The sequence below is a fragment of the Vipera ursinii genome (genome assembly GCF_947247035.1).
Source record: "Vipera ursinii genome assembly, chromosome: 2".
NCBI lineage: Eukaryota > Metazoa > Chordata > Lepidosauria > Squamata > Viperidae > Vipera > Vipera ursinii.
Window position 1 is genome coordinate 199,671,865 of NC_139513.1, and position 23,785 is coordinate 199,695,649.

A 23,785-nucleotide genomic window follows, 5' to 3' on the forward strand; every position below is an offset into this window, starting at 1 on the left:
GGTATAACCAGGTCTTGAGGGACTTTTGAAAGCTTGGAAATGATGAGGCCATCATCACCTTGAGGGGAGGAGATTCCACAGCATGGCCCCCATAGCAGAAAAAGGCCTTCTGCTGAATGCCCACCAAATGCAGCTTCCTAGATAACGGAACCCCATAATATGCCCATTATAATGTATTGGCATAACTGTTTTAATCACTTGCTTAATGTCTCACCTAGATTTCTGTATTGGTTTCTGTTACTGAAAGCCAGACTGGCTGTCTCCAAGCTGATAATTAGGCTTGGGGTGGGAAACTGTTACTTAAAACCTATTGGTTGCTGCCTAGAGGCTAACAGTATAAATAGCTGTGCAGCAGCCATTAGGGCTGCTTCTGTTCTGAGTTAATAAACTTGTTTGCTGTATTAACACTGATATAACACCCTTTCTGTTAGATCACGTGGGACAGGCAGATGAAATCAAGGACAGGTAGTCCTTCAAATAACCTAATCCCATGCCATATGAGGCCTTCAGGGTCAACACCAACATCTTTTTTTTTCTTTTACAAATTTCCCCCCCCCCCAAGGTTAAAATATAGAAGCGACAAACTAGCAATTACCAGACACTAAAAATAAAAATAAAGAACTATGTGTAAAAAAAAAAGATGAATGTATCCTGACATTAAACATAAAAAGTCCACCTTGGTTGAATGTTGAAAAATATACCAAAAACATCTGATGTGTTTTCCTCTCCTTACATAGCAAGTCAAAAGTAATAATAATCTTTCCCATCTTGAACTGGAGCCAGAAACAAACTGGTAATCAATGTAGCTCATGCAGCAGTGGTGTAACTTATATTCTGTCAGAGACACACATACCTGCTCGTGCTGCTGCATTCACACCAGTTGAAATTTCTGGATACTCTTCAAAGCAGAAAAAGTTATGACTACAGTGCTGACCATTTTGATCTACCTGAACCATAATAAACGCAGCCGCAACAGCAATAACAATAGTAATGTAACCTTAACACAATGTCAACATTTACTTTGCAGCCATCTGTGAATTTTTATTTCCCTTATAACAGGTTTTGTGGTGTGTGTATGTGAGTGTGTTTGTGCGTGTGTGAGAGATATGAAACAGTGATATAATACATAAATTAGCATATGGCTTGGTTGGGTTAACCATCAGCTGGCTTCATCGATGTAAACCACAATATAATTTGCTTGGGTTTTGTCTTACTATATTGTGTGAATCCAGCTATTGTGATCTGTAGATCAGGGTTTATAATCTTAGGACAGTATGCAAACACAGCCAGTTTAAGGCTATTCATGAGACAGTGGCTTAGTGCAATGTGGGGAGGCAGGCTTTGAACAGTAATTTTGCTGATTATCAACAAGCGCTGAAGTTGCAACTACTCCAAATTTCATTTACAAAAAACCTTGCTGGCATTATTGTTTTCTCTGCTCTCAGTCGATGCCCCCAGGAGAAATTGTGTTTTCAAGTAATTGCTGCATCTCCGTGCCAGAAATAAAGTTATTATCTGCTCACGGAGTGTTCCAGGTGTGTCACAAACAGCTTGGATATGAGAATAGTCAGTGACAGCATCCTTGATATGAAATATTGCCTGGCAGAGTGTTCTGACATCTTTGGCTCTTGCTAGCCCCAAAATCACTACACACACACACTTGACAAGCCTCAAAATGTTATCTGAATGATAAGTTTATCTCACAACCCACTTGTTATTTTTTGATGATGTTTTTTAGTTGATCTGTAAGTTTCTTCTGTTTCATATTAAGCCGGCACAAGGCTTGGGAAAGTGCTTATTTTAGGAGAGAACGCTCTGATAATTCAGCATGGATACAGAGTGGAAGGCAAAGAGTGGGGGAGAAGGTTTATTTCAAACAGGCCCAGATAATCAAACACTTCTCTAAATTAAGTTAAGCTTCTTCTTTTTATCTTAGAGGACTGCTGCAATGTTCCAAACAATACAGGGTACTTTGAGCAACATGATGTCCCAAGGTGACAGCAGTCCTCAAATTCCTTTGATGGAGCCAATGGATTAACCACTACTGTAAAAGTGTAGTCAAATCTTTTCCTGACCTTTTGAGGGACTTAATAGGCAGAAGATATCCCTCGACTGTTGAGAGCTAAAACTGGTAATCGGCAGTGGGAAATAGTATTAAAGAAGTTAATCAAGTACAGAGATACATCATAAAGTAATATTCAGTTGACCGTGTCATCACAGAACTACTAGGTTCATTAAAGTTATTTTCAAATATTGGGATTTGATTCAGAATATACCTTGGTGCCTCATTCAAATCGATGATGGCTTTCAGCTGCACTAAGAGTATTTCTCATATTGGCTTGTAAAAAAACCTTCTGTTCTTGTGGAACACATGGTTTCTGTATTTGGATGAAGGTTCTTCAAGGTCATGTTCCTTACAAACAAAAGGTTTATTGTCTTTACTCTTTGAAACTCAAAACAGTTGTCTATCTGTAGATCAGTTGATAGATCCTCTTTTCCATCTCTGATCTTTTACATCAGGGCTTTTCAACCAGTGGTACGGGTACCACCTGTGGTACATTGGCACCTGGCAGGTGTTACGCGACCATCCTAGAAAAGAAGTAGTGGGGGAGGGGAATGAGCTGAACCGGTGGCAGCACTGCACAAACCTGAGCGAGAGATGGCTGGAGCTGCAGGGCTGACAGAGCTCAGCGAAAGCACCAGGATCAGTGCCGCTTTCCAGCTGATCAGCGCTTCTTTGGGGCTGTCAGGGCTCAGTGGAAGCACAAGGATCAGGGCCAGGCTCCAGCTGGAGCTCGGCGCTGATCGTGGCACTTCTGAGCCCAGAAGAAGCACCGATCAGCTGGAATGTTGCAGCATCTCCAGGGTCTTGTAATTTACATTCAGATGCTTGGCAACTGATTCAGATTTATGACGGTCACCGTGTCCCAGGGTCATGCAACCACCCAGCAGATGGGGGGGGGGAATAAAAACCAAACACCCCCACCCCACCCCACCCCTGCTGCCAATCCTCAACAGAAATGCTCACAACAATGAAAACCTCGGACAGGAGGAAAAGTGCTGCTGGGCAGCACTTGGCTGTGGCTGGGGGGGGGGCACTTTTTTCAGTGCCATTGTAACTTCGAACAGTTACTAAGCGAACTGTTGTAAATCGAGGACTACCTGTACTTCATCACTTTTTCCCCTTTTTTTTTTGGTCATCAGGTTTTTGACACCTTGCTAAACGACTGATGCTACTCGGACGTTGCCATATCCTAAAAGTGGTACAATGGGTGAAAAGGTTGAAAAGCCCCGCTCTACATTGTGTTTGAGGTCTTGAAACGGTTCCACAAGGGATTTACCTGGAGGAGGGGAGAGATGAGAGGGGAGAAATCCCTCAGACACATTCCACCATCTTCTCCTGCCTCAGTGTTGTTTTTCCTTCATCATATACAGATAGCCTTTGACTTACCACAGCTCATTTAGTGAATGTTCAGTTATAACAGCACTGGAAAATGTGACTTATGACCGCTTTCAGTTACGACCTTTGCAGCATCCCCATGATCATGTGATCCAAATTCAGATGCTTGGCAGGTGGTTCATACTTATGACCGTTGCTGTGTCCCAAGGTCATGTGATCCCCTTTTGTGGCCTTCTGATGAGCAAAGTCAAAGGGGAAGCCAGATTCACTTAACAACTGGGTCACTAACTTAACAGCTGCAGAGATTCACTTAACAACTGTGCCAAGACAGGTCGCAAAATGGGGCAAAACCCACTTAACAAATGTCTCACCTAACCACATAAATTTTGGGCTCAATTGTGGTTGTAAGTTGAGGACTTCCTGTACATGAAAGGTATTTCTTCAGAGGGGCATTCAACATTTTAAAAAAATCCATACATCCATACTCACTCGAAGTATTGTACATATTATAATCTTGTATTTCCTAACTATGGATAATCAGTTATCAACTGGATACAATTGTGGATGTTATGGGGGGAAAAGGAGGGAAGGCAGAAAAATTCAAAACAAATTCCAGTTGTCTTGCTACTGCTTCTAATGGCAGTAATGAAGCTGAAGCAGAAGTAAGAAATGGGAAAACTGTATGATCAGAACTTCATCAACTTTGGTTTTACATGGACTGGTAGCAAAAACAAATAAAATGCACTTGTGTGCTGAATGTGAGCGATGGATAAATTATTAAGGTATCTGGAAACCAAACCTCCCAACCTGAACAGTAAACATCCTGGGTGTTTCAAAAGAAAATGTGCAAAACTTCATGAGAAGAAAACAGCATTTCAGATAGTTGTGTATAACAACAAGAAAAATGTCCAAAGTTTGAATTGGTTTGGTTAAAACCAGGGCTTTTTTTGTCATAGAACACTCAGAACGGCGTTCCGGCACCTTTTTTGGATGGAACCTTGTAGGGTAGGCAAGGCAGGTTGTATGACATGTGTGAGTTCCGGCACCTTTTTCTTTTACAAAAAAAGCACTGGTTAAAACATACATTTCCAAATAATTATGACATTCAATTTTTATTTTTTGTACATGAGAAATATTAATTACGCATTTGCAACAAACAGTTTACTTTACATTTTAACACCATTTTTCTATCATTAGTGTTTTGTCTCTTGATCAGGGGTTTAACTCACAGATTCCGGAATGGGACAACTTGCCACAGCCAACTCACTGTGGCCAACTCATCATGGCCAACTCGCTGCAGCCAATTTGTTGTGGCCAGTTTGCTATGGGACAACTCAACACGGCCAAATTGCCACAGGACAACTCGCTGCAGGGCAAGAGTTACACTAATATCAAAATAATAATAATAATAATAATATAATAATAATAATAATAATAATAATAATAATAATAATAATAATAATAATAATAATTTGGAAGGGACCTTGGAGGTCATCTAGTCCAACCCCTTGCTCAGGTAGGAAACCCTATACCATTTCAGGCAAATGGCTGTCCAATCTCTTCTTTAAAACTTCCAGTGTTGGAGCATTCACCGCTTCTGGAGGCAGGTTGTTCCACTGGTTAATTGTTCTGACTGTCAGGAAGTTTCTCCGTAGTTTTAGGTTGCTTCTCTCCTTGACTAGTTTCCATCCGTTGCTTCTTGTCCTGCTTTCAGGTGCTTTGGAGAATAGCTTGACTCCCTTTTCTTTGTGGCAGCCCCTGAGATATTAGAACACTGTTATTATGTCACCCCTCACCCTTCTCTTCATTAAACTACACATACCCAATTCCAGCAACCGTTCCCTATATGTTTTAGCCTCCAGTCCCCCAATCATCTTTGTTGCTCTTCTCTGTACCTTTTCTAGAGTCTCAGCATCTTTTTTACATCGTGGTGACCAAAACTGGATGCAGTATTCCAGGTGTAGCCTTACCAAGGCATTGTAAAGTGGTATTAATGCTTCACATGATGTTGATTCTATCCCTGTTAATGCAGCCTAGCACTGTGTTGGCTTTTTTGGCAGCTGCAGCACACTGCTGGCTCATATTGAAGTGATTGTCCACTAGGACTCTGAGATCCCTCTCGCAGTTACTATTGTTGAGCAAGGTACCCCCTATACTATACCTGTGCATTTGGTTTTTCTTGCCTAAATGTAGAACCTTACTTTTTTCACCATTGAATTCCATTTTGTTAGATAGCGCCCAAATATTGGAATAGAATCATTAAAGAAAGGATACCAAAGGAGGGACAAAATGAAATAATAATAAAAATTAAAATATTTTTTATTTATCTTAAATTATTAAATTGAATTGTGGAATTGTCCCATAGGGAGTTGTCCCATAGCCAGCTGGCCATGGCAAGTTGTGCCATGGCAAGTTGGTCATGGCAAGTTGGCCCTGGTGAATTGGCTGTGGCAAGTTGGCCATGGTGGATTGGCCGTGATGAGTTGACCATGATGAGTTGGCCATGGTGAGTTGGTTGCCACAAATTGTCGTAGATACCACAGATTTGTGGTCTCAAAAGGTTTTACCAATCCCTGATCTATATCACTATAGGGAAGTTCTCACTTAACTGAAACTGGAATTTCTGTCACTAAACAATGTGGCCATAAAGTGTGATGTCACATGATCACATGGATGAGTGATGGCCATCCCATCAGTCCCTGATGCTATTGTTAAATAAGGACTAATGACCACAACTTGCAGCTTCCAGTCGGCTTAAAACAAGCAAAGTCAACAGGGAAGCCAACAAGAAGTTGCATGTCACAGTGATGACAAGCTTTCCTAAGGCAGTTTGCAGGCATGCTGGCAGGTAGCTGAGTGCTATGGAGTGTAGAAGGGAAGTGGGTGGGTGCTATGGTGTAGTGGAAATATGGCTAGACAGGCTGTGCTATGGATTGTGAGTAGGAGGGTGTGTGTGCTGTGACTGGGCATGTGCTCATACTCTATAATGGGAGGAGTGGAAAAGACTTGCCACCTTACTTGCTGGCTTCCCCATTGACTCCGCTTGTGGGAAGCCACCAGGGAAGGTCACTAATGGTGGTCATGTGATAACAGGACACCGCAACTGTCATTAAGTGTGAACCGGTTGCTAAGTGTCTAAATTGTGTTCGAATGCAACTTTGAAGACCAGTTGTGAGCACGACTCATTCACTACCGTCACAACTTACAACAATAGCTGAATGAGTGGTCATTGACCAAGGACTTCCTGTAAGCATCTGTATCATTTTCTATATGCCACTGGAAAATTTAAAAGATTTGGCAAATGTTTGTGGAATATTAGATGTAAGAAATAACAGGACAAAATAAGAGAATTGAAAGGGACCCTGGAGATCTTCTAGTCTAATTCTTTGCTCAAGCAGGATACCTTAAACCAGGGTTGTCAAACTCAATTTCATTGAGGGCCGCATCAGCATTGCGGTTGCCCTCAGGGGGCCGGGTGGGTATGGCCAGGGTGGGCGTGGCCTACTGGGTGGGCGTGGCCTACTGGGTGGGCATGGCTAGAGTGTGTATGGCCTACTGGGTGGGCATGGCCAGCTCTACATCGTTTGCATCAAGGGTGCCTATGGGAGCCTGGGCAGGAGTGGGACAGATCGGAGGGTCTCTGGCAGAAGGAGGGTCTCTGGGCCAGGGCCAAGGCAGTGGGGGCCGTTCCCTCACTGTTTCCAGGATGGCTTCACGGGCCACATGAAACCACTTCGCGGGCCGGATCTGGCCCCCGGGCCTTGTGTTTGACATGTCTGCCTTAAACACTCAAAGAGCCACTTGGACCTGTTTCCCAAGAAATAGAGGCTTTTCACTCCCTCCCTCCCTCCCTCCAATCTTCTGCTCACCTAGCAAGCTGGCTGGCTTCATGTTCTCGGACAAGGTGACACACATTCTTATTGGGCTGGCTCTCCTGCCCTGCTTTCAGCTGCTTCCTGCTTCCTGTGGAGACCCAGCAAAGGCAGGAGCCCCACCCAATAAGCTCGTCAGCTTCTCGGAGAACAGTGTGAGTTTTACACACACAGAGAGAGAGAGAGAGAGAGAGGGAGAGAGAGAGAGAGAAGGAAAGTGCAAGTGCCTCTCTCTGTCTCTCTCTCTTTGCAAACTGGGAGCTGCAGGAGAAGGCTGAAAGAGCCACATGCGGCTCCAGAGCCGTGGGTTGCCGACCTGTGCCCTATACCATTTCAGACCAATGGCTGTCCATTCTCTTCTTAAAAGCCTCCAGTGATGGAGCACCTACAACTTCTGAAGGCAAGTCGTTCCACTGGTTAATTGTTCTCACTGTTAGGAAAGTTAGGTTGTTCCTCTCCTATGTTAGTTTCCATCCATTGCATCTTTTCTTGCCTTCTGGTGCTTTGGAAAATAGGTTGACACACACCCACTTCTTTATTTTATTTTATTTATATTTTATATTTAAATTTATATACCGCCCTATTCCCGAAGGACTCAGGGCAGTTTACAGGGAAAATTAAAAGTTAAAATATGGCAGCCCCTCAAATATTGGAACACTGCTATTCTGTCATGCCCTCCCCCTAGTCCTTCTTTTGGAGGAGGGAGCAAGTGATTTTACGGAAGTAGAAAAGACAGAATTTGCATTGCAGTGTCATGACATACATATTTCACAAGTTTGTCCCATTGATGGTTAGGAATGAATGCCTGTGAAGGCAGAAGCCCCTTAAATGGTTATAGCTGACTATTTTTGAACCTTCATTGGCAGCTTATAAGGATACATCCCAGCTTAAAAGGATAAGATTCTTCTTTAAATAGAGGCTAGATGGGATAATAAGATTAAAATAAATGGTCTTAGTGAAGTCCCTCACTTTACTGCATCACTCCAATTACTTTATTCCATGTTTTTGTGATTAGGAGGTGTTTGAGTTTTAGACATAATGTTTATATTTGGTATTTTGAATCTGATGGTTGAATTTTCAAGTACATATACCATTAAGTATAGCACTTAAGGCTTAAATGCCTTTTCACTCACACAGTTGTTGAGAGTTTAAAGTATTCTGCACCTGCAGTTTTCCTCCTCCACATATAATTGATTTTGGGGGAATATGTTTGTTTGTGGGGTTTCCTTTTTTTTACTATAGCTAACAATTTGAATGCAGCCATATGCTCTGATTGTTGTTTGTGTGGTAACAATATGTAATTTTTTTTAAAAAAAATATGTATTAGTGGTTTATCTTGGTAATATGCTTTTTCTCTTTTGGCACATAATTATGTCCTTGCATACCATGTGTAATCAGGTTGAATGCAGGATGCATCTTTTTAATTTTTTTTGTTAATTATGCAAACTGTTTAATTGCATTTATTGAGTTAATGGGCTCTATTTATAGATGTTTCAATTAACTTGGTATGCGCTTTCATTCTTTGAGATTCTTTTCAGTCAAATTCTTGTTATATGTGAAATGTTTTCCATTTATTTATAATTGCACTGATTAACAAAGGTTAATGTGGGGTTCATAAGTTGTAATGTCTGTGATTATTTCATTGTTCATTAAATATCTTGTTTTTCTTAACCACAGTCCCCTGAAGCAGAATACATCAGGACTGAGAATTTGCAAATAGGCATGTGTGGTACTTTTTTCCACATTTTTCAAATCTTCTTTGATTGATGTTTTTTTGCCTTGTCTTCATCTTTAGTCAACTGTTGGCCGTGACTGTGTGTTCCCTAAGGATCTTTCCTGGATTTCCTTCTCAATGGTCATGGCAATCTGGCATATCCCTATCGCCTGTGGAACTCCAGGGTGCTACAATACGTGATAACTAGTTATGATATATTTGCACTGTCCTCGTTAGCACCACACGACAAAATGTATTAAGTGCTACTTTTATGGAAACTGATAGATTTCCATACTGTTTCCCCATTCATCCTATCTATTTAAGTTATTCCATGAATCATAGGCATAATACAGCTTACTTGACCCTGCTAGCCCTACCATTTAGGAAGTTGGTGTATTATATCATATCATATCTGAAGGCCAACTAGATGGTAACAAGAAAAATGTTTAACTCTTTGCTGCCTTCTAGTGGTTTTAAACGTAGAGGCAACTCAGACATATTGGCTCTAAGCAAGCTACCGGAGATGAAAAAATTTAGGAGACAAAGGCAAGAATAGATGCTAAAGCAAAAGTGAAACTTCATAATGCATATGCCAGAAACTATCTGGCATCCTCAGACAGTACTGAGAACATGCGTAAGATTACACCATTTTCTATTTGTATATCAGTGATCAGCCAATTCTTTGTAGTCAATAATCTATCTTTAGGTAAAGGTAAAGGTTCCCCCGCACATGCATGCTAGTCGTCTCCAACTCTAGGGGCCGGTGCTCATCTCTGTTTCAAAGCCGAAGAGCCAGCGCTTGTCCGAGGATGTCTCCGTGGTCATGTGGCCGGCATGACTAGATGCCAAAGGTGCACGGAGCGCTGTTACCTTCCCACCGTAGTGGTCCCTATTTTTCTACTTGCATTTTTACGTGCTTTTGAACTGCTAGGTTGGCAGAAGCTGGGACGAGTAACAGGCGCTCACTCTGTTATGCGGCACTCGGGATTCGACCCGCCAAACTGCCGATCGACAGAAGGACCCAAATTCTACTGAATTCACTTTCTGTTTTTCGTAAAGCTGGGGTGGGCTGTGATGCCATTTGATATTCACAAGATAGATAGCTATTCCTGAAAATCTTTCTGCAGCTTGTTTGCCTTGAAGAGCTGAAGCAAAAGTTCAGTTTTAAAGAAAATGTGGCAGCACAAACTTGCACCAAAGAGCCACAGCGGAAGCTGGGTCCTAAATGCAGACAGTCAGGCAGTAAGAAGCTTTCCAAAGGCTTCCAAGCTTTTTGCTGCCTGTCTAACTGCCTTTAGGATTTTCTTTGCTTGCTTCCTTCCTTTCCTCTATTTTGAGCCTGACAGTGACTCATCAAGGTAAGAAACTTACAGATTGGGTCACCTTCTTTCCAGGCGTGCAGTAAATTTAGCCAATTAAATTTGCTAAAAAAATGTGCTAATTCAAAAGAGATTGAGATCGGAGGGCAGAGACTACGAATTTAGTTTCAGTACACAGGGAGGGGGGTGGTGGCAGAAAGATTAACAAGTCTATCCCTCCCTCTCCCTTTCTGGGGGAGGGAGGGGGTTAAGCAAGGGAAAGGTTTTGGGAAGTTTGTCCTGAAGCTGCCACCTTTCCATACAAAGGGCTGACTTCCCCAAAGCTAGTAAGTGCCAGGAGAGGTTTGCAGTCTCTTGGCAGCCAGCTGATCGAGGCTGATCGAGTTACCAAGGAGGTAACTCTTATTTTTTTAATGACCTGCAAATTCATTTAATGTTGGCATCAGGTACAGCAAAGGGTGGGGATTTCATAAAGCAAGGCTGTCCCTCTTTATGGTTGTCACTGTTTGCAACCGTAACTGTATGGCTCCACTATGATCATTGTCCAGGACTAAATGTATTGCTACTTTAAATTTTGGTATGTCATGCAGACATAGCAAATTAGATGAAATCTAGAACCCAAGGATAAAGTGGGTGAGAGAAAACTCTGAAAAAATTGAAATACTTGCTACACAAATGTAAACTTTTTACAAATACAAAGCATGCAAAATTGTTAAAATACCAATACCAGAAACAGCTATAAACCTCCAGATTGTGTCCCACATGTAAACATGCCATATTATTTTGCCCCCAAAATAAAGATAAAAAATAAAACTATTTCCCTACAAATATTGGAACAGAAAGAATATCACGCAATTCACTTTTAGATCAATGTTTTTCAACCTTGGCAAACATGTGAACTTCAGCTCCTAGAAACCCCCCCCCCCCCACCCCAGCCAGCCATGTTGCCTGGAGAATTCTGAGAGTCCACGTGTTTTAAAGTTGCCAAAGTTAAGAAACACTGCTTTAGAAACACTAACAATAATTACAAATCCGAAACAAATATTTACCCAAAAATTATAATAAGGAAATCTTGACTTTGATCTGCAGCTGTAAGTACATACAGAATTATTCTTTATTTTTCCCCACTCTATAAACGTCTTTATGCTAAACTCTAAACCTTGGTCTTAATCCATTTTACTTATTCCATTTCATAATCACTGCTCCGCACGAGCTTCCTATTTTCCGCCGAAAACAAATCACAAAGGAAGAGCATGTGGAATACCTAAGTAACTGTAACGCTACCTATAAATATTCAACTATAGGACCTACACCTGGAAATTGATGGTTTCTATGAGACTTTTTTATTGAAAAGTTTTACAATACATTTTATCTTTAAAAACAAAACAAAACCCCTCCCAACCCCCTCCCCTCTTCCCAACCCTCCCCACCCACTCCCCAACCCCTCCCTCCCTTCCTCCTCCTCCCTCCCCGACTTCCCAGAGCTGAGTACAGGGTATAAGAACACAAACAATCATAATCTACCTTATGCAAACAATCATAAACTATTAAAACTATCGTACTTTAACTCTTATAAATTAACTCCAAGCAGTATAAATATCACATCAATAATTATTCAAATGCTGGATAATACTTTTTAGTCCCATATTTACTCCACAGTATTTCTCTGTTGCAAATAGTCTTTCAAGTCTATGAGACTTGACTGGCTTCCATCGATCGCCAAGGCGATGCCGCAAAGGCTTTCTGGGAGATGTAGTCCGCTCATGCTTCCTTTTTTTCAAAGCTTTCTTTCCTCGGCGTAGTTCTCAAGTGGCTAGTTCCCGCGGATTGGTCAATCGCTGACCAATCAGTGTGCACGTTGGGCGTTTGGGCCTATTATGATTGCCTGGCTTTTCAATTCCATCCTTATTTGCCGCCTGCTTGGCCCGCCGGAGGGAGCTGCTGCCGCTGCCGCTGCTGCCGCGCAGGTGTGTCCCTCGCCTGCTTACCTTCCTTCCGCATTCACCTGCCTGCCTGCGCTGGAGTTGAAGGATGCGGCTGCGCTCCGGCGTCTTTGCTTCTTTCTGCCTCTTGGTGCAGGCCTTGGGCGTGGGGCTTTTCCTGAGAGGCTTCTTCCCGGTGGCAGTCCGATCGCAGCTTCGGAGCGGCACCTTCGGCCAGGTGCCGCCAGAGCCCCCTCAGACAGGTACAGCGTCTCTCCTTCTTCGCTCGTGTGTTTCCCTGGGATCGCGCCAGGAAAGGTGTGGGCGGGGTTGCCCCGAGGAGATAGGCAGGCCTCTTTTCAAAGTTGGGTGGAAGAAAAATCGTTTTTCCGCTTCTCTCCATGGCATATCGCCCCCCCCCGCCACACACACACACACACACACACCTGCAGCCTGCCAAGCAAGGCAGAGGGCGAGTGAGATACTCCAGTCGCTTTGCCTTACCTGTTTGACTTCTCTCTGTGGGTGTTTAGAGGAAGGGCGGTGATCTATTCGGGGGCCAGCTCCAGCAATTCAGAAAGGTGCCCAGCTTTGCCGGGAGTTGAGGCATTTGCACTTGCAGGGAGCAACCTCTCCCTCCTCGCCAACTCTTGCAGGTAGCAGTGTTTGTTGGACCTTGAGCCTTGGTTGCTATGCTGCTCAGGGAGGAAGAGGCATCAGGAACCTACCTGCCTGCCTGGCAGGTGAAGTAAACAGTTGGACAAATGATGGCTTTTGCCAGAAGAAAGAGTTGGGTGGTCTGCCCTTTTCCTTGACAGAATGCCTTCCTTCTTTTGGCAACAACATGGGCAGGATTAGGGCCAAAGTGAGAAAGAAGAAACAGTAGGTCTAGGATTTATAATCCCAATGTGAGTTACGCCAGTGATGGAGATTGGACCCCAAAAGCTATTCAGACTAGGGAGAGGAGGTAAGGGAGCAGCCAGTGGCCTATTTGGTTAGCTTATTGTACTGCCAACTTGTTCTGTCCCAGTCTACGTGAGTCCTTGTTATGCTCACAAGGAGAAACCCCTCTTCCAAGAAACAGGCAGGAACTGCTAGAAAAAACCAATCCCTTTTATTCTCACAGACCTGAGCCAGTGTCCAAGGCAAAGAAACACAGTCTACAGAAACTCGATCCTCAACGTGAACGTTTGCTTTCGGCAACCAGCACCTCCCACACCTTCCCTTTTATAATTCAACCAAGGCGTGGCTTCCTAATGCCTTCTCCTTTGCCTTTGGAGCCACCCCATTGCATTCCTCTGTCCTACTCGCTTCTCTTGCCTGCACTTTCATGCATCCTGGATTTGTCCCAACTGTTCTTCATCACTGTCCAACTCAGGCTCCCAGCACAGCTGTGTCTCAGCCTGAGCGTGAGTAGAGGGGCCAGGCTCCTTGTCTGACTGTAAGTCTTGGAGCTCCTCAGAGCCTTCCTCTGACTCTAATGTCACTCCAGGCCCTTCCTCCTCATCTGATCCTCAGACTCAGCTGCTGGTTCCACTGGCTGGCGAGAAATCACAACACAACTATCCAGATTGTGCCATATTTTAAAGTAAAAATAGTAAAATGGAAATGAAAGCTTGTGGTGGTAAAAATCAACAGTGAAAGTCTTGCTTGAAAAGGCATTAGAAGGGCCACTCCTCAACCCAATGGCTTGAACCTGGATCGCCACAAAGACAAACCTGTAACAAATGTAACTGAACCTCATGGAGGTTCTTGCAAGTAACCCGAACAAAATCCATAGAGGCCTTGAATATTAATAACTAGCATTTTGATTTCAGTAGAAACTATATGGCAGTCAAAGTGATGTTTTTAGTATGTGTATACTGTGTGAATTCTAAGACTAGCTAAGCTGTTGAATATTGTACCAACAGAAATTCTGATCTAGATGCCAAAACAGGTTTTGTAGAACATATTACAGTAGCGACTCGAATGTTGATATTATCATTATTTACTTTCCTTGGGGAAAAGGAAAATTGTCTCTCCAAAGTGATGATGAACAGGGCTGACAGCCATTTCCTCTGTCTGGGGATCTGGAGAATTTGGTCCAGGTGTAGTTTCAGGTGACCTTGAACTACATACTTTGTCTTTTTGAGAAAGTATGACGTAGTTTAAAATGCGGAGATCTATTACCTTTCTGGAAATGTATGGTTGGTCCTTATTTATTGATTACATTTGGAACCAGCGATTTGGTCATTGAGCAAAGTGGTTGTAAAGTGCCATCACAACTATGCTTATGATTTTATTTCAGCTTTCCTTTACAGACTTGAAAAATCATAAATGTGAGGATTAGTCATAAAGTTACTTCTTTCATCCTTGTCTTACCTGCGACCAATCATTAAATGAGATCACTGAAATTGGACTATCTGTAGGCATGTCTGTCGTGACCATATTCTGTTTTAAACTCTCCTCCCTGTAAACCAGTGGCCCCCAACCTTTTGGGTACCAGGGACCTATTCCATGGAGAGAGGTTTTTCCATGGACTGGAGGGGGCATGGTTTCGTGTGCTGTCTGCATCCTGTGGTTGCGGCTTAGCTTGTTTGCAAGGCCCAGTTTCTAGCATGGCGTGGCCTGGTGCCAGTCCATGGACCGGAGGTTGGGGACCCCTGCTGTAAACCATTACTGACTGTAGATAGACATTACGAAAAAATGTCCCCGAGGAATACATTTATATGTTATTAGTTTACTGATGGAATCCAGTTTAATATCTTCTGGTAATTTCTGTCTGTGATTATATACAGGTAGCCCTCAACTTACAACCACAATTGAGCCCAAAATTTCTGTTGCTAAGCAAGACAGTTAAGTGAATTTTGTCCCAGTTTATGACCTTTCTTGCCACAGTTGTTAATTGAATCACTGCAGTTGTTAAGTTAGTAGCATGGTTGTTAAGTGAATCTAGCTTCCCCATTGACTTTGCTTGTCGCAAAAGGTGACCACATGACTGTGGGACACTGCAACAGTCATAAATTTGAATCAGTTGCTAACATGACCCTGGGGATGCTGCAATGGTCATAAGTGTGAAAAACGGTCAATAAGTCACTTTTTTCAGTGCCGTTGTAACTTTGAATGGTCACTAAATGAATTGTTGTAAGTTGAGGACTACCCATGTAGGTATTGAAAAATCTGCAAAGAGATAAAGTATTGCTAATTCAAACTTCCTGTTTTGATTTCCAGCAAAGTTATCCATTAGGGTGCTGAATGCGGTTGCAGCCATATAGGCCTCTCAGAAGCCAGTCTAAAACTAATCAGTGTTATCTGCTGCAGGATGTAGTTAATTTAAGTCACTAGTGGAGAAAGCTTAATTTAAAGATTTTGATTATAATTGTATTCATTAGCTTGGAAGTTTCTATTTATTTTTTATTTTTATTTATTTATTTTAATTCCATTTATATCCCACCCTTCTCCGAAGACTCAGGGCGGCTTACAAGCTTAGCAGTAGCCTTCATTCTATGTATATGCCTGCTTATTAGGGCTTTCACACACACCCCAAGCGGCATTATTACAAAGTCAGCTTAATTGCCCCCAACATTTTTAATAAAAGGGCAGTTTTGTTTGAAATAGTCTGAATATATACTCTTCAGTACCTGTACTAAGGCTTTGTTTAGAACCGTATTTATTCAAAGGGCGTTTATGGAACACCAGTCAGTTCAATCGTATTTACAGAGTTTAAAAAAATAGCAGTAGCACCCAGGTGCACTAAAGCGTCACATATATATGATTATTATTAATATTATATCACAGAAAGCAATTTATCAACTTTAACTCAGATTAATTTTCATCAAAAAGAAATGGCCAAACAGATAACTATTGGGAAATCATTAGGAATTCATTAGGAATGTCATTAATTGTTGTGGTTGTTTGAAATATTTTCTCCTGATATGCAAGGAAAATAACCGTACCACTTTTTTAAAATTATACTGGATCACCTCAAATTCTTTATTCATTGATTCATTTCTTTATCTTTACACTTTAGGAAAATAATTGGTTGCTGAGTCTGTTAATTTGTTGGTCACTCCTATATTACCAAGTGGCATATTGTACTATATACCATTATGTTCAATTACTGTATATTTGTTTTTTAAATGAAACCTTTTAAGAAAAGAGCACCTGTCCAGCCTAGACGAGTTCAAATCACTAGGACCAGATGGATTACACCCTAAGGTTCTCAAGGAACTGGCAGACGTGATCTCAGAACCGCTGAACTATATCTTTCAAAGATCCTGGAGCACTGGGGAACTACCAGAGGACTGGAAAAGAGCTGATGTAGTTCCCATCTTCAAAAAAGGAAAAACATGAATCCAGGAAATTACAGACCTATCAGCCTGACCTCAATACCTGGGAAGATTCTGGAAAAGATATCAAACAATGAATCAGCAAGCACCTAGAGACAAAATCATTACTAAAAGCCAACATGGGTTTGTCAAAAACAGATCATGCCAGGCAAATCTTATTGCATTCTTTGACCAAGTGACAAAATTAGTGGATCAGAGGAATGTTGTGGATATAATTTACTTGGACTTCAGTGAGGTATTTGATAAAGTAGATCACTACTACTTAATAAGATAGCAAAATGTGGGTTAGACAGCATCACCACCAGATGGATTCGTAGCTGGCTGACCGGCCGTACTCAGAGTGTGGTCCTCAATGGAACCGCATCTACATGGAGGGAAGCGTGTAGTGGGGTGCCCCAGGGCTCTGTTCTGTGCCCAGTGCTCTTCAGCATCATCATCAATGATTTGGACGAGGGGATAGATGGGGAACTCATCAAATTTGCAGACAACACCAAGCGGGCAGGAATAGCCAACACTCCAGAAGACAGGCTTAAGATACAGGAGTATCTGGACAGACTCGAACACTGGGAGCTATCTAATAAAATGGAATTCAATGGTGAAAAAAGTAAGGTTCTACATTTAGGCAGGAAAAATCAAATGCACAGGTATAGTATAGGTGGTACCTTGCTCAATAGTAGTAACTATGAGAGGGATCTCAGAGTCCTAGTGGACAATCACTTCAATATGAGCCAGCAGTGTGCTGCAGCTGCCAAAAAAGCCAACGCAGTGCTAGGCTGCATTAACAGAGGGATAAAATCAAGATCACGTGAAGTATTAATACCACTTTACAATGCCTTGGTAAGGCCACACTTGGAATTCTGCATCCAGTTTTGGTCACCACAATGTAAAAAAGATGTTGATACTCTACAAAGAGTACAGAGAAGAGCAACAAAGATGGTTAGGGGACTGGAGGCTAAAACATATAGGGAACGGCTGCTGGAATTGGATATGTCTAGTTTAATGAAGAGAAGGACTAGGGGTGACATGACAGCAATGTTCCAATATCTCAGGGGCTGCCACAAAGAAGAGGGAGTCAAGCTATTCTCCAAAGCACTTGAAGGCAGGACAAGAAGCAACGGATGGAAACTAATCAAGGAGAGAAGCAACCTAGAACTAAGGAGAAACTTCCTGACAGTTAGAACAATTAACCAGTGGAACAACCTGCCTCCAGAAGCTGTGAATGATCCAACAGTGGAAGTTTTAAAGAAGAGATTGGACAGCCATTTGCCTGAAATGATATAGGGTTTCATGCCTGAGCAGGGGGTTGGACTGGATGACCTTCAAGGTCCCTTCCAACTTTACTATTATGATTGTTGTGCAATGGTAAAGATGTTGTGTTGGGGGACATTCAGGTTCTAATCCACCTTCAGTCATTGAAACACACTTAGGTGTCTTGAGTCAATGATTTGATGTCAAAATATCAGAGATAAAAATAAATTGTATTCAGAATTTCCCAATACAAAATTGATATCTCAATATTTCCTAACAAAAATTGCTAATGGTTCAAGAATCCACCTAAAAGAATGGAGAAAATGGGCAGTAGGTGCCAAATCAATTGGTCCAGAAATAAATTGATTTTTTTTTGGAAAATAACTTTTCATGTTGGTGGCATACAGTAGAATTTCAGAGTTGAAGTCATCGAGTCCAACTCTGTATTTTGCATAAATCACTACACTATCCCCACTAGAAACCTATCCAGTCTATCTTTGAAAACCTCTAGTGAAGGGGAAGAAATCACTCTGCATTAACCTCTTTCACTGACTGACAGCTTTTACTTATAAAAATGTCTTCTAATGTCTGATCTGTATCTACATTCTTGAAGTTTCATTCCTTTAGTTCTAGACCAGGGCTTTTCAACCTTTTCACCCATTGTACCACTTTTAGGATATGACAAAATCTTGTTTTGTACCACCAGTTGCCTAGCAAAGTGTCAAAAACTTGATGACCAAAAAGAAAAAAGGGGGGCGGGGAAGGGATCAAGTACAGGTAGTCTTCGACTTACAACAGTTTGCTTAGTGACTGTTTGAAGTTACAATGGCACTGGAAAAAGTGCCCCCCAAGCCACAGCCCAGCAAGACACCTGCCTGCCCGCCCGGCAGCGCTCTTCCTCCTGTCTGAGGTTTTCATTGTTGTGAGCATTTCTCTTGAGGATTGGTAGCGGGGGTGGGGTGGGGGGGGGTGTTTGGTTTTTATTCCCCCCCCTCTAGAACTGGGTGGTTGCAGCAGGTTTGGGTCAGTTCACATGACCCTGGGACACTGTGACCGTCATAAATATGAATCAGTTGCCAAGCATCTGAATTTAAATCACAAGACCCTGGAGATACTGCAACATTCCAGCTGATCGGCGCTTCTTCTGGGCTCAGCAGAAGCGCCAGGATCAGCGCTGAGCTCCAGCTGGAGCCTGGCGCTGATCCTGGTGCTTCCGCTCAGCCCTGACAGCCCTGCAGCTCCAGCCGTCTCTCGCTCAGGCTTCTGCGGTGCTGCCACCGGTTCAGCTTATTCCCCTCCCCCACTACCACTTTTCTAGGATGGTCCCATACCACCTGCCAGGTGCCAATGTACCACAGGTGGTACCCGTACCACTGGTTGAAAAGCCCTGTTCTAGACTTACCCTCTGTAGCAAGTGGTAGTAAGTCTGAATCTCTACATTGTGATTTCTGTTCAGATCTAAAGACAGCTACCATGTTCTTTCTGAATCTTCAGACTAAACCTATTTCATTTAACTATTCCTTGATTACCAGTCGTTTCACTATCTTGGTAGGCCTTCTCTGAACTTCTTCTAGTTTATCAGTGTCTTTTTTAAAACTGGACTGTGCAGAACTGAATGTAGTACTCTAAATGAGGCAGAGTAGGGTGGGATAATTCCTGTGATCCGGACACGATGCTCCTCTTGATGCCGTTCAAGAGGTCATTGGCCTTCTCTGCATGTCTCTGTTGGGACATGTTGACCTCGTAGTACATTGAAGTTCTTCTCACACATGCTGCTTTTTGAGTCGGATTTTCTTCATACTGTACACATTTCCTTCCTTTTTCTTACCTAGATGCATGACTTTGTTTCTTCCTGTTACATTTCATTCTACACGTTTTTTGCCTACTGATGTAGCCTAATTAATTTTCCCCTGTCCCAAGTATTATATTTATATATTTATATTTATTAAATTTTTATACCACCCTTCTCCCAAAGGACTCAGGGCGGTGAACAGGGCAATAAATATCAAAATATACATACAAAAGTTAAAAAGAATTAAATAATTATGCCCAAAATAAAACAATGATTAAAAAATGTTAAAACCAAATCCAAACCCCAACCCCTCAGACCAGGCCGGATTGTTCAAATAAATAAGTTTTTAGATCGCGTCGGAAGGAGCGAAGGTCGGGGGCCGTCTGGAGCTCAACCGGCAAGCGGTTCCATAGGTCTGGCGCGCCCACAGAGAACGCCCTCCCCCTGGGGGCCACCAATCGACATTCTCTGATCGGAGGCACCCTGAGGAGGCCCTCTCTGTGGGAGCGCACTGGGCGGAGGGAAGTTGACGCTGGCAGCAGGTGCTGCCGTAGGTAATCCGGACCCATGCCATCTAGGGCTTTTAAGGTCATTACCAGCACCTTGAAACTCACCCGGAGGGCAACTGGCTGCCAATGCAGCTCGCGGAGCAGAGGTGTAACATGGGAGTATCGGGAGACCCCCAACACTACTCGCGTGGCTGCATTCTGCACCAGCTGAAGCCTCCGAGTGGTCCTCAAGGGCAGCCCCATGTAGAGAGCATTGCAGTAGTCCAAACGAGAGGTCACGAGCGCATGAGTGACTGTACGCAAGGCATCCCGGTCTAGATACGGCCGCAACTGGCGCACCAGGCGAACCTGGGCGAAGGACCCCCTAGTCACAGCTCCTATATGGTCTTCTAAGGAGAGCTGTGAATCTAGGAGGACCCCCAAGTTGCGAGCCCGATCTACGGGGGGTAATAATAGCCACCCTTCCTAACTTTTGTATCAGATACAGATTTGGTAAGGATTCCTTCAATTGTAAATTGCAATCTACTTAATAGAAGAAGTGGTAAGTCAGACCAGTTTTTTTGGGAAGCTAAAACTGTTCCCCAAAATTTGACATGTTCTGGAGAAAGAAATAACTCTTAACTTTCCTGTCTAATGGACTACTGTCTTGCTAATGCTAGGGATTTCCTGTCCCTTATATTGTATTCTCTTTAAAAGCCTGGATCATCACTATGCTACCCAGAATACTCTGCAGCTTTTACAGAGCAATAGCTATCTCTTACTTGTATATTTTCCCCTGGCTTTGCATGCCTCTCAGATTAAGTGGGGAAAGGCAAGAACAAAAGCAAGGTGGTAGCATCTTTTAGATAGAGGGCCCCTTTCCTTATTACTATATCTTACAAGAGGCAATGGAAATAAACAGTTGGATGCATTTGCTGTTTCTTGCTTGCTTTTAAGGTTAATCACATCTTGCTTGCTTTTAAGATTTACCTATGCTGTGTGTCCTCTGGGGCTGGATCAGGTGGGAGCTTAACATCTTTCCAGGGCTACTGCATATCAACAACAATTCCAATTAAGATGACGAAGCTTCAGCAGCTGTCGAAGAATGTAAATATTTAAAATGCCCCTGAGAATAAACCTCTAATAATAATAGTATGATTTCAACATGTTCCCAGTGCTACGGTCAAAGATATGCTAGTTCTGCCTCAAGAGACTTTGGGATTCAGAGTAAAATAAGTAAGAAAACAATTAATCAAAGTGTTTAGCCTTGACTGAATTAATTACTGAATTGGTAATATTTTAATTTCTCATGTCATTAAATAACAGAATCTTGGACAGATAATTCTGGCTTTTTGTTCCTTTTCACTCAAAAACTGCATATTAACCATCTAGGGCAGACATGTCAAACTCCAATGTCACATGATGTCGTGCGATGTATCGGAGCTTTTTCCCCATTGCCGGCAATGGGGTGGGCGCGGTTATCTTGGGGTTTCCTTGTGATGCATCCGGCCCGTGGGCTGGCAGTTTGACACCCCTGATCTAGGGGCGGAAAAAACCTCTGGATTGTTGTGATACATAGTTTTCCTTGCCATTTAGGTAAATCTTAGTAGTCCTCACTACTAAATGACAAAATTCACATACAGCAATGCTTAAAAGTTTGTGAGCTCTTTTGAATTTTCAATATTTCTGCATATATATGAGCTAAAACATGACCTGTTCTCCACATGTCCTAAAACTAGATATTCAACTGAGAGATATTGTTGGGCTTTCTCACATAAATTGCTCACTTTAGGTCCTTTCACAAAATTCCCTTAGGACTTAGGCCAGGACTTGGACTTGCCATTTCAAAATGTTAACTTCCTTTTGCTTTAATCATTTTGTTAGGCAGTTTTGGTTTGCTGTCGAGCTGCACCACCCATTTTCTTTTGAGCTTGATAGATACCCTGACATTTTCTTGTGGAATTTAGTGGCACAATTCAGAATTCATCGTTACATTCAATGATGGCACGCTGTCTTTGTCCAGAAGGACAGAGCAAGCCCAAACCATGCATATTGCAGCTGTCACATTTTGCTGAGGGAATAATTCTTATTTATTTATTTATTTATTTGTTTGTTTTTATAAACCGCCCTTCTCCCGAGGGACTCGGGGCGGTGTACAGAGTAAGGTAGGTATACAGATTGAACAATAGTGAAAAACAATAGTAAAAACAAACTGGGACCCCAATTAGAGCTATCAGGCCAGGCCGGACTGCTGGAACAGGTAAGTTTTTAAGTCGCGCCGGAAGGTGCGGAGGTCGGGGGCCATCTGGATTTTGGTTGGCAAGCAGTTCCAGAGGGCTGGCGCACCCACTGAGAATGCCCTCCCCCTGGGGGCCACCAGCCGACATTCCTTGAGCGGTGGCACCCTGAGGAGGCCCTCTCTGTGGGAGCGCACAGGACGGTGGGGTGCTGACATTGGCAGAAGGTGCTCCCGTAGGTAGTCCGGACCCATGCCATGTAGGGCTTTGTATGTCATTGTTAGCACCTTGAACTTCACACGGAAGGCAACCGGAAGCCAGTGCAGCGCACGGAGGAGAGGTGTGATATGGGAGTATCGGGAGGCTCCCAAGAGTGTCCGTGCCGCTGCACTTTGCACCAGTTGAAGCTTCCGAGTGGATCTCAAGGGCAGCCCCATGTAGAGAGCTGGAATGCAGTGTTTTACCTTTTTGTGAACACTTTTCATTCAGGCTGACAATTTCTATTATGATCTCATCTATCTATAGAACATTCTTCCAATAAAATTTTGGCTTATCTATGTGGTCTTTCACAAACTGTAGATGGGCAGCAATGTTCTTTTTTGGGAGAGAAATGTCTTTCTCCTTGCAACACTGCCACGCACATTATGTTGTTCAATGTTCCTGGTGGTGGTGTCATGAACACAGGCATTCATCAATGCAAGAGAGGATTTTAGTCTTAGATATTATCCTGGAAATTCGTTTAAGACTCCCAGAGTATTACACCCCTCGTTCTTGGTGTGATCTTGGTTGCTCAACCACTCCTGAATAGAGTAACAATAGTGTTGAATTGCCGCCTTTTGTACACAATCTGCTCAACAGTAGAGTTTGGTAGAGTCTAAACTCTTTGGAAATAGTTTTGTAGCCTTTTCCAGCACGGTGAACATCAGCACCTGTTTTTGGGAGGCCCTCAGAAATTTCCTTGTTAGAGCATGACACATTTCCACATACCTGGGTTGTGAAGATCAGACTTTGATAGTAAATACCAAAAATTCTATTCTGTATATAATACTCTCACCTCTGAAATACTTGATTCTAATTTCTCTTTCAAAAGGACTGATAATCCTAGGTTCACATACTTTTGCCATACACAAATATGTAACTTTGGCTTACTTTCCTCAAATGTCAGGTGTGTTTGGATTAATTAGTCATTTTTTATTTTTCCCTTTCCATCGCCTTTGTTATCCAAATATATAAATTAAAAAACAACTGCCCTTTCACTAACTGGAATGTACTTGTACAAATTCTGCAACAAATGGAAGTTTATTTGCAGACAGCCGTGGGTGGTGTTCATAGGCCTGTTGTTCTATAGTGCTTTGGCTCTTATTGGTGCTGTATTCATCCTTTCCGTATCTCCCCTAATTTCAATACTTTGTTTAAAAATATTTCATTGTGTTGATTTATACATTCTTGCAACCTATGAAACTCA

The 23,785-nt window shown here is 42.6% G+C and overlaps 1 protein-coding gene across 1 annotated transcript in view; it reads left to right on the forward strand.

The window, feature by feature from the left end:
- The first annotated feature begins 12,251 nt into the window (after positions 1 to 12,251).
- The window catches only part of PIGG (phosphatidylinositol glycan anchor biosynthesis class G (EMM blood group)), an 81,294-nt gene continuing 69,760 nt past the window's right edge, over positions 12,252 to 23,785 (forward strand). Inside the window, exon 1 of the mRNA XM_083353723.1 lies at positions 12,252 to 12,490. Within this exon, the coding sequence (XP_083209849.1) occupies positions 12,337 to 12,490 (154 nt within the window). The 5' untranslated portion in view covers positions 12,252 to 12,336. The remainder of the gene's footprint in view (positions 12,491 to 23,785) is intronic.